Source organism: Phocoena phocoena, chromosome 9, assembly GCF_963924675.1.
Source record: "Phocoena phocoena chromosome 9, mPhoPho1.1, whole genome shotgun sequence".
In the NCBI taxonomy this organism is placed as follows: Eukaryota; Metazoa; Chordata; class Mammalia; order Artiodactyla; family Phocoenidae; genus Phocoena; species Phocoena phocoena.
In genome coordinates, this window is record NC_089227.1 from 59642850 (window position 1) to 59654516 (window position 11667).

Below are 11667 nucleotides of genomic sequence, written 5' to 3' on the forward strand. Positions count from 1 at the left end.
GTGGCTCCTGGGGACATATATGCCAGGTTGGAGGATGGAAAAATAAACCTTGACAAGGCCCCGGAGGCAAAAACAAATGACAATTCTTGTTCAGGGCAAACCCTTTATTATTTTGTGTGATGGTGTCCAAAATGAAAAGCAAAATCAGCGTCATGCTGTCGCCTACCCCTTGCACATTCCTGAACACACTATTTCTGGATATCACCCAGTGAAAGTGGAATAGAGACACTCACACAATAGACGTTTCAATTAATGAAACGCAATCATTGTGCCTTTCCTACTGTACTCAGATGGTGAACACAACCCTGGCACCACCAGCGAAAACCACTGTGAAATGAGTTGATGAGTCAGCCAGACTTCTTAGGGTGGGAAACAAAGGCAGGGAAAATGGGATGCTTCAGGGAAATAGTTTTAGTTTTAGAAAATTTGTGCCTCTAAAGCAGCACTGCTAATTATCACTGAGGTTGTTCGTTTTTTAATTGTTTTATTCCAGTGTCCTGCCTGCTACTTGACTTTTGAAAATGTGCCCTTAAGGCTCATATGAGTCTAAACAAAGACAAAAGAAGATGCTGACCACACTTTAGAAGAGCTGCTTTTTATTCCCCTGAAGCTGTAAGATCTTTGAGGATGGACAATGCAAAGACCTGGCGTCAGAAACAGGATTGGGAAAGGGGAAGTGATGGAAGGAAGCCCCCTGCCGAGCCACTCTCCCACGGAGCAAGGGAGCCGCTCTGACCCCACAGAAGGCTGGGGACTCCTGCTCCTGGGGCTGAAGAGAAGAAAACAGGAAAACAGGAAGAAAGACACACAATCTACTTAGTGGCCATGGAGCTCTGGTCAGATTTCTTTGATTCCAGAATGACTTGTGCTCTCCTGCTGTAGGGGATAATCTTCAGAATTAACATTCAGGACCCACTCCCTGCCCCACCATGTACACAGATACTCCAAACACCACAAATACAGCCACCACCTAAACAATGCTACTAACAACACCACCAGCTATCATTAATTGGTAATTTTCTATTCTTCTTGCAAATATTTTCATTGGGGAAGAAAAGGGAAATGATCTAATAAAAACCCACCCCAATCGTGAAAGTTGTATAACCTTGCTGAGGATACTAATCCCACACTGAACTTCATACAGTAGAAAATAAAAATAAATTCAAACTAACTTTCAAAGAAAAGGAAACAATGAATTCTAAAGGAGAGAAAAATGGAGGTGAGGTTTAATATATAATAATAAGAGAATCTTTCAAAAAACATTATGTATCACACCTGACTTGGCTATCAAGAATTCTGTCTCGGGCTTCCCTGGTGGCACAGTGGTTGGGAGTCCGCCTGCCAATGCAGGGGACGCGGGTTCGTGCCCCGGTCTGGGAGGATCCCACATACCGCGGAGCGGCTGGGCCCACGGGCTGTGGCCGCTGGGCCTGCGCGTCCAGAGCCACCTGTGCTCCGCAACAGGAGAGGCCGCCATGGTGAGAGGCCCGCGTACCACAAAAAAAGAAAAGAATTCTGTCTCCATAAATTGTGGTATAATTACTCTCTTGGGTACCAAGTATGACTCATGTAAACTGTAGCTGAAATCCATGGTTCTTCCAGGAAAATATGCTAATGTTGGATCCATTTTTTTCTTAAATAGAAGGTTTAACCATTTAAGAATAGACCTATACCCACCTGTGAGCACAGATGCACATCCACACACACACAAATGCACCCATGCACACACAGAACATCATAATCCAGGAAATTATTCATCTGATTCTTCAACGCCCCTACCCACAGGGAGAGGCAGGGCCTGAGGCAGAGGGAGACGAGTTCCGTGATGCACAGTGTATAGCATCCACAGAGAGGACACAGGGGATTTCACAGTTTGATACATACTTATCCATCCTACCCTGCAACCAGATGAGGAGTTGTTAAAAACCCAGAATCCACAGAAGAAAGACTAAAGAACAGAAAAGAAAATGTTCCAATCTGCCAGCTGTGTATCTGAACAAAAATGTGCAGGGTGATCTTAGAAACTGGGGAGCTCTGTGCTGGAGGACCCCATTTCTCATTCCTCCATCTCAAGCAAAGTGAACTGGACATAGAGTAGATGACAGAGGGGCAAGCAGACCGATGGACAGACTGGGTGCAAGATGAAGGGTAAGAAAGGGGACGAACTGGAAGAGAAGACCACCTGGTAGGATGGACCAGGTGGAAGGGTGGGTAGGTGGGCAGATGAGCAACCACAGTGACTCTTTTTTTAAAAGAAACTTCTGTTAAAAAAAAAAAAAAAAAAACCACAATTTTGTTTATTTATTTTTTTCTTTTGGCCACGCCGGATGGCATGCAGGATCTTAGTTCCCCAACCAGGGATTGAACCCGTGTCCCTTGCAGTGGACATGGGTTTGAGCCCTGGTCCGGGAAGATCTCACGTGCCACGGAGCAACTAAACCTGTGTGCCACAACTACTGAGCCTGCATTCTAGAGCCTGCGAGCCACAACTACTGAGCCCACATGCCACAACTACTGAAGCCCACACACCTAGGGCCCGTGCTCCGCAACAAGAGAAGCCACCACAGTGAGAAGCCGGCGCGCTGCAACCACAAGTAGCCCCCGCTCACCGCAACTAGAGAAAGCCTGCGCGCAGCAACAAAGAACCAACGCAGCCAAAAATAAATAAATAAACAGACAAACAAATAAATAAAAGGTGGGAATCGGTAGACAGGAATAAGGGGAGATTAAGACTGCTTACTGTAAACATTTTAATGTTATTAAATCTTTGAACCACACCAATATATCACCTATTCAAAACGTAAAATTACATTAAAAAGTATCTTTACCCAAATGAGTTGAAAATTTATGTCCATACAAAAACCTACGCACAAATTTTACAGCAACTTTATTCAAAATTGCCAAAACTTGGATGCAACCAAGGTGTCCTTCAATAGGTGAATGGAAGAATAAATTATGGTACATCCAGACAATGGAATATTATTCAGAGCTGAAAAGAAACATTCTATCAAGCCTGGAAGAGACATGAATGAATCTTAAATGTATATTAGTAAGTGAAAGAAGCCAATCTGAAAAGGCTACATACTATATGATTCCAACTATATAACCTTCTAGAAAAAGGAAAACTATGGAGACAGTGAAAAGATCAGCGGTTGCCAGGGGTTAGGGGAAGGGAGAGATGACCAGGCAGAACACGGAGGATGTTTAGGGCAGTGGAACTACTCTGTATGACAGATACATGACATTAGAAACTGTCAAAACCCATAGAATATGTAACACAAAGAGTGAACTTTAATGTAAACTACTGCTTTTGTTAATAATAATGTATCAGTACAGCCTCATCAATTGCAACAAATGTACCATATTAGGACAAAATGTTAATAATGGGGGAAACTGGGAGGCAGGGGGTTGGGGGGAGTTGAGGGGTTATATGAGAACTCTCTGTACTTATACTCAATTTTCTGGAAACTTAAATCTGCTCTGAAACTGTCTATTAATTGAAAAGAAAAGAAAGAAAAGTGAGCAGGGTGCCAATCAGGAAGAGTTGTGAATGGCATACAAATCAGCCTGGACTCTCATCCTATAAGCAACCAAACATTTTTAAACAAGGCAATGACAAAGCTGTGATCTGGAAAGAAAATTCCGGTGACGCTGCAGGGAACAGAATTCAGGAGAAAGAGACCTGGGCACCAATAAGCAGATTAAAGCCGAAGGGAGATGGGGGTGGGTGCGAATGAGCTGGGGGCCGTGGAGTGGAGGTGGGGACACAGGAGAGGAAGCAACAAGACGCAGTGACAGCCACCCCCGTGCATCCACAGAGAAGTGGGAAAACGGGGGTCAACGCTTCTGTCTGGTTTCTAGATTTAACGATGCGGCAGACAATAGCGCTGTTAGGGGAACAGATGAGACGGGGAAAGTGAATTTGGTTTTGGATCCGTAGAGTTATTTTACCTGCAGAGTATGGATGTGGAAACATGCAGAGGCAACTCAGAACACAGATATCCAACTCAGAAAAAAGGTCAGGGCTGCCTTAGGGACTAACTCTGGTATGTATCAAGCTGCACTTATTTATGCAAAGGGACATAATGTAACCTATAGTGTATTTGAGCATTAATATGCCATAGGTTAACTAGTGAAAGGAATCTAGTCTATTTCCTAAAATGACTGTAACCGTGAGTAAAATACAGACTTATTTAACCTATTCCCCAAAAAAGAAAACAAATTTTTTCTAAAATATTTATTTCAGCCATATTCATAAAAGGCTTTGTACAATATTGTAGTTACTATGGCTACTAAAAAATGACCCCAAATCTAGTGGTGTAAAACAACCGTTTATTATGTTCGTGAATTTGATGAGTCAGGAATCTGGACAGGGCACAGAAGGGATGTGTGTCTCTACTCCATAGAGCCTGAGGTCTGGAATCACTGAAATGTCATTCACTCACACATCTGGCAGCTGGCACTAGCTGTAGGCTCTCCATGTGGGCCCCACCCCATGGTCTGTGTACATGGGTGTTTGGGTTCCCCCCAGCATGGTGCCTGGGATCTTAGGGCTAGAGTTCCAAAAGAGGGAGATGAGTGGAAGCTGAATCCTTTTATGACCCAGCCCTGGAGGTCACACAGCATCACCTCCGTCACGCTTCACTGCATGATGCCATCGGAAGTCCTCACCAAGATTCGTGGCAGGGGTGGGGGGGGCATAAACCCTCCACTCCATGGAGGTGTGTCTATCACACTGTGAGAAGTACATGTGGAATGGGATTTCGTATAGCCATCTTTGGGAAATTAAATCTGCCCACATGAAAATCAAAGTGTTGCTTCAGTTTTGCATGACTCTCTGGGAAAAAGAAACATTTAGGGAAGACAGACAGGGGAGGTCAGTAACAACGCAAACCAAGCCAACTTCATCCATACCGAGCCCACTCTGTTCCAGGAACAGAAAGAAACATTCAGATGCAAACAACATGGACATTCAAACATTACTGAATACCCATTTAAAAGCTAGCATGAGCGCCAGAGAACCTAGCACTCTTTTCTGCCTGTATGAAAGGAAGGTCCCGCTGAAGCTTAGGGGCTTGGACCAAGTTAGTGGTGCAACACGAGAGGCAAGTGGTTCTGGCGAATATCCTGTGGGAGCCAGTCTGCCGCTGCCTCGACCACAGACTCATGCACTCTGCCTGTTCGTCTCAGCGTCTCTGTTGAATTCACCTCGCATAAGCAGCTCCTTGTAGAGTTCTGTTGCTCTGGTGATGCTTAATGCTTTTAAAGGATCGAAACAGGTAAAGATTCAGATAAGAAAATGAAATACGCACTGATGAATACTCACTTAAAACCTAGCACAGTCACCAGAAAAATCAGTTTATTTTGTAAAGCATAGAACATCAAAGAATACAGATGATGTCGGGGCAAGAGTTTGTTAATCTACTAGCTCCCATTTTTTTCATCCAAATTCTTCATCCTTCAACAAACAATTACAATTTAAACACATACAACTAAATATACCATAACCAAGAAGTTTATTCCATGAATGCAAAGATGGTTCAACTTATCATGAAATAGGAAGAAAAAAAATCAGGGGATTATCTCCATAATCACTGGAAAGATCTCTAACAAAATGTCACACCTGTTCTTGAGGATTTAAAAGCAATCAAAGTATGAATTGATGTATACTTTTGAACATGACAAAGCTATATAAATCTCTGTTCCCAAACCAGCATCTTACTTTTAATGTGGAAGCACTAGAGGCTGTCCCCCACCTCAGGTCAGGAACGAAGGCAAAGATATCCATTATCTCCCTCACTATTAATACTGAATCCAAGCTATAAGCCAAACAAACAAGAAAATAATTAGAGATGTAAGAACAATCAAACAATCTCTATTTGCAGGTTTTGTAACAACATACCTGGAAAACCCAAGAGCACCAATAATAAAAGCTGACACAACCAATAAAAGGATTTAGCAAAAGAGCATAATGTAAAACTAACATGAAATAGCCGTCATGAGAGTTTGACAACACATGCTGGGAATATGAACAAACAGGCACCGTCTTACACTGCTGGTGGGAATGCAAAATGGTATGGTACACCAGCTATGAAAGGAAATTTGACCATATCTAACAAAATTACCTATTTACATACTCTGTGACTCAGAAACCCCATTTCTAGGCACCTATTCCAAAGAAATACTGACTGAGCACTCAAAATAAGAACTGGTGGATACGTTTTAACATGATAAAAATATATAAACCGAGACCAGATACTGCGACAGACGCACAAGGCTGTTATTCACTTCAGCACTATTTGTAAGAGCAAAAGACTGGAAACCAACCCAAATGTCCAGCAGTATGGGACCGAGTAAAGTCTGATTACATCCACAGAATGAAATACTACACAGCTGTAAATGAGGGATGAAGAATCCCTTTAGAGACCACATGGAGTGACCTGCAAGATACAGTTTTAGTTGAAAAGAGCAAAGTGGAAAAAAGTGTATATAGCATGCTACCATTCATCTAAGAAGGGAGGAAAGGGACTGGGATAAATATTCATATGGATATGTATGTGTGTGTGTAGTTTATTCCATATATTAATATATAATTTTTTAAACGGAAGGATAACCCCCCACACTTCCAAAACATGATAACCTATAGAAGAAAAAGGCAATGGAGTGAATGATACAAAGGCAGAAGCCAGACTTCTATGAATATATCTTGTTTCATAGATTTGACTTTGGAATTGTATAAATATTTTACTTAAGTATAAAACATGGGCCATAGCAACGAATGTAGAATTCTCCATGTGACCCTGTTTTTAAGGCTATGAACAAACCTGAATGGAAACAGGAATCAACAGAACCCACATGACAGTTCTGACTTGTGAGCAGGCTTCCAGGTTAAGACATCAAGGTGCTGGACAAAGCCAGAGAAAGAGAATACATGTTAACTGAGAGACAGTAACACGTGACTTACCTCAGCCTTGCTCTCGGGTTCATGATCAGCTGCGGAGAAATACACAATCTCTTGCACTTCATCCCTGGGCCGAGCTGAATTTTTCCCAAATACCACCAGACCGTCCTTCGCACGTGGCGGGAAGGCCACAAAACAGTAACTTGGAGGAGCTAAAGCCATCCTGAAAAGAGAGAGAATGGAAGCAGGCCTAACATGGAAGATTCCACCGGTGAGTTCTTCAAACATATTTCACCCACTAAGAGAGTTCTAGTATTGAACTGTGTGCAGCGAGCTCATTAAGACAGCCCAGCTGGGGCTTCCCTGGTGGCGCAGTGGTTGAGAGTCCACCTGCCAATGCAGGGGGCACGGGTTCATGCCCCGGTCCGGGAAGATCCCACGTGCCGCGGAGCGGCTGGGCCCGTGAGCCATGGCCGCTGAGCCTGCACGTCCGGAGCCTGTGCTCCGCAACGAGAGAGGCCACAACAGTGAGAGGCCCGCGTACCGCAAAAAAAAAAAAAAAAAAAAAAGAGAGCCCAGCTGGCAAATGAAGGTGGGGTGTCTGGAGTAGAATCACAAAACCACTGACACCAGATATTGTTTAGTACTCTGTGGGAATAAAGGATCTCAGGTTCGCAACAGACCGCAGTGACAGCCAAAAGTGCAAGGACGCAGGAGAATGGAAAGGTTATTGTTCCAGGCAGAAAACACACACGCTGCCATCTGTCACAGCAATACAAAAATAAATAAATATACTTTGTAACAGTGCACTACTGAAGTGCCTCTGATCTAGAGATGCATGGCTACCATATGATAGTTTTTGTGGTGCTCATGGGGAAATGGGTCTGGAAATAAACTGAAAGATACCCCACTCTTTCATATATATCTTTCTCTGCCTCAATGACATAACACTCAAGCACCTTTTGGCTTTCCTCCCGCCCCTCTAACTGCTCCTGGGCTGGCTAGTTCTCTTCTACTTGGCCATCGAGCATCCTCACTGCTTGGCCCTTCCTTCCTCATTTAATGCTCTTTTCTTTCTGGGAAAACTCATCCATGCCCAGAGCTTCGCTTGTCATTTACGAACCAGTGACCTACATATATAATTCAAGCTCAGTTCTCTCCTTGAGCTCCTGACCCACAGACCCAGCCTACCTGATATCCAAAGCTGAGTTCATCATTTTCCCTAAACTGGATCCCTTCCTAAGGTTCCCTGTCTCAGCAGCCAGCTTCATCATCCATCCCACTGGAGCATCAGGAACTATCCTTACCATCTGCTTCTCCATTAAAATATAAATGAGAAGTAAAGCAATATTCTCAGAAAAGCAACTGGGATTCAAAACTCAGCCTCGACACCTACTAGCTGTGTGACCTTGAGCAAATCACTTTACCACTCTGAGCCTCATGGATTTTTTTTTGTTTTTTGGGTTTTTTTTTTTTGTGGTACGCGGGCCTCTCACTGTTGTGGCCTCTCCCGCCGCGGAGCACAGGCTCCGGACGCGCAGGCTCAGCAGCCATGGCTCACGGGTCCAGCCGCTCCGCAGCATGTGGGATCCTCCTGGACCGGGACACGAACCCATGTCTGCTGCATCGGCAGGAGGACTCTCAACCACTGCGCCACCAGGGAAGCCCTGAGCCTCATGTTTTGCCCCAGCCCACAGACGTATCATGAGCATCAAATGACATGATTCTTGAGAACATATTTTGCAACTTGTAGAGGCTACGTGAGTATACGAGATATTTTCTTTGGGTTTTGACCACTCAAATAGAGCAGTGTCTCAAAATTTCTGTTGAGGAAGCCAATCAAAATCAACTCCCCTCACTCATTACTGGACCAGTTATCAAGTCACAGAGTCAGCAACATTCTACGTTTAGAAACATCTTTGTGAGGAACCATATTGCTACGTCTACATCCAGGCTACTTCAGCGTAGTCTGTGTACACACACCCCGGGCTGCCAGAGCTCTTCCTGGCAGTGCTTATGACAGGTCCCTCCCCAGGGCACAGAGAAGTAGGTAGTCCATAACTCTGCAAATAATTCCCTCCTAGCTCAGGAAAATAGCCCCTAGCCCCTTTGAGGGAAAGAAAAGGCAAGAAAATAAAAGAGACTCCAGTTCTTCCTCCTCTTAACCTTTCCCATTTTCACAAAACCACGTTATCTTCAAACTTGAGGGGTAGAGAGGAATAAACCAAGACTCTGTATGTGTAAGGAAGACCTACAATAATTATAAGATAAAATGCCTTTATAGAGGATTCCTAGAATTTGGAGGTGGGAAGAATTGCTGGCTGAGCCAAATCAAGTGAAACAGACCCAGAAGAAGGTAAGATCGGGAAAGAACGCGTTGTCCTGTGTTTGTATGACTCTCGTATGTAATAGGACTTCCCTTCTGCCCCCGTTGTTGGGCCATGTCAAAAGTGCTGGTGTCTGATCTATGAGCAGAACCTTACTTTACTCGATCCTTAAAAACAGTAAAAATCTGGGACTTCCCTGGTGGTCCGGTGGTGAAGAGTCCACCTTACGACGTGGGGGACGTAGGTTCCATCCCTGGTCAGGGAACTAAGATCCCACATACTGCGGGGCAACTGAGCCCGCGTGCCACAACTACAGAGCCCACGCACCCTGGAGCCTGCGCGCCGCAACCAAAGAAGAGAAAAACTCGCACACCACAGCAAGAGAAAAGGCCACGCACCACAACGGGGAGCCTGCACGTTGCAACAAAAGATGCCACATGCCTCAACGAGGATCCCACATGCTGCAACTAAGACCCGACACAGCCAAAAATAAATTAAATAAATAACAGATAAATCTTTTTTCTTTTTAAACATCTTTATTGGAGTATAATTGCTTTACAATGGTGTGTTAGTTTCTGCTGTATAACAAAGCAAATCAGCTATACATATACATACATCCCCATATCCCCTCCCTCTTGCGTGTCCCTCCCACCCTCCCTATCCCACCCCTCTAGGTGGTCACAAAGCACGGAGCTGATCTCCCTGTGCTATGCAGCTTCTTCCCACTAGCTATCTATTTTACATTTGGTAGTGTATATATGTCCATGCCACTGTCTCACTTCGTCCCAGCTTACCCTCCCCCCTCCCCGTGTCCTCAAGTCCATTCTCTATGTCTGTGTCTTTATTCCTGTCCTGCCCCTAGGAGTTTTTGACTAGCACTTATTCTTCAGCTTGGACATCTGCTTCGTCAGCAGGTCATCTGAGTCACTTGACCATGACGAATACATAGGCAAAGGAAGCCCAGGGATATGTGGGCCCAGAGAGGCTGGCTTTTCTGCTGAATTTGGGGAATGATTGGGAATGCCAGAAGGGAGCAGAATTTTTATGTCATTTTTTTTTAATGTTAGATGAACCCATAAACTGTGTATCACAACCTGTAGCAAACTAGCCAAAGCCAACTGTCCATTACTTTTCCTGGATCACCATTCTACACAATGACTAGCCTCAGAGATGACTTCGCTGGATCCTCGTCTGCTCTCCAGATCAGTGCTGTTCAGAACTTTCTACAATGACGAAAATGTTCCATCTCCACTGTGTAATACGGTGGCCACCAGCCTCAAGTGGCTAGTGGCGTGTAGTTAGTGTAATTAAGGGATTAAATTTTTAATTTTATTACAAATTTTAATTCATTTCAATTTAAATAGCCACAGGTGGGTAGTAGAAATCCTACTGAACAGAGCAACTTTACAACTTCCCAATAAACCCAGAAATGAGGACTTTCACATTGAGGTTTCCAGTGACCCCAAAAGTATTTATTTGTAAAGTCCTCCACTTACTCTATGACAAATCGTGCTATCACCCACATAAACTGAATTAGTCAAGAGGAGGTAGGACAATGCTACAAGACTGAGAAAAATAAACACAGGAAGTGGATACTGAACTCATCAGGTGAACTGAGTTTAAGCAAAGCTCTTTTCTCCAGAAGCTAAAGGTGATCATAGCCCTAGAGGACAATTCCATTTCCCTTGATGTGAAGCTCACATTCCTGACTCTGAATATACCCAGAAAGCGGCCCTCATCGCTACCTGGAAACCCCTTGTGTACTTTGTCTGGTCAATTCCTCTCTTTAACTCCTAAATGCACTTTTGAGACCTTCACTTCTCTTCAAACTTCCAACCACTTCCTCTAAGTAGATACCTTACCTTATAGTCCACAAAGGACAGATGGGTGGGGGAGTGAGACTATTCCAGAGGGAGGCTATGCAGGTTTGAAGGCCCTGTGGCTGGAGAAAGGGGAAGGAGCCATTACATCCAATAGCCAGTGTGGCTGAGCCAGAGGTAACAGGGAAGAGGCTGGAGATGCAGGGACAGAGGCTAGTTCATGTTGGGTCTTGAAGGCAACAGCAGGGACTTTAGTGTCTGTCCCATAATAAACACTAAAGCCACTGAAGGCTTTTAAGCCAGGTTTTAGGAAGGAAATGGAGCCAGTGCACACAGATAGTTTTTCAAAGAAGTTTGGCTGTGACAGGGAGGAGACAGCAGTAGATGGAAGGGAGTTCCATTTCTGTGTATCTACTCTAAGGAAATGATCAGGAATATGGACAAGATTCATGCACAAAAGTGTGCATTACAGCGGTATTTATACAGGTGAAAAACTGATGGAAACTTAACTGTCCAGCATCAGAGAAGTGGCTAAAAATTTATGCTACATCTATATGGTAGAATACTATAAAACCATTAAAATGTTTGTGAAGAGTTTTTAATTGCATGGAGAAATGGT

General features: G+C 44.0%; 1 protein-coding gene across 1 annotated transcript in view; it reads right to left on the minus strand.

The window, feature by feature from the left end:
* SCRN1 (secernin 1) overlaps positions 1-7123 on the minus strand; it is a 33932-nt gene extending 26809 nt beyond the window's left edge. Inside the window, exon 1 of the mRNA XM_065883976.1 lies at positions 6965-7123. Coding sequence (XP_065740048.1) covers positions 6965-7123 — 159 coding nt within the window. The remainder of the gene's footprint in view (positions 1-6964) is intronic.
* Positions 7124-11667: the final 4544 nt, after the last annotated feature.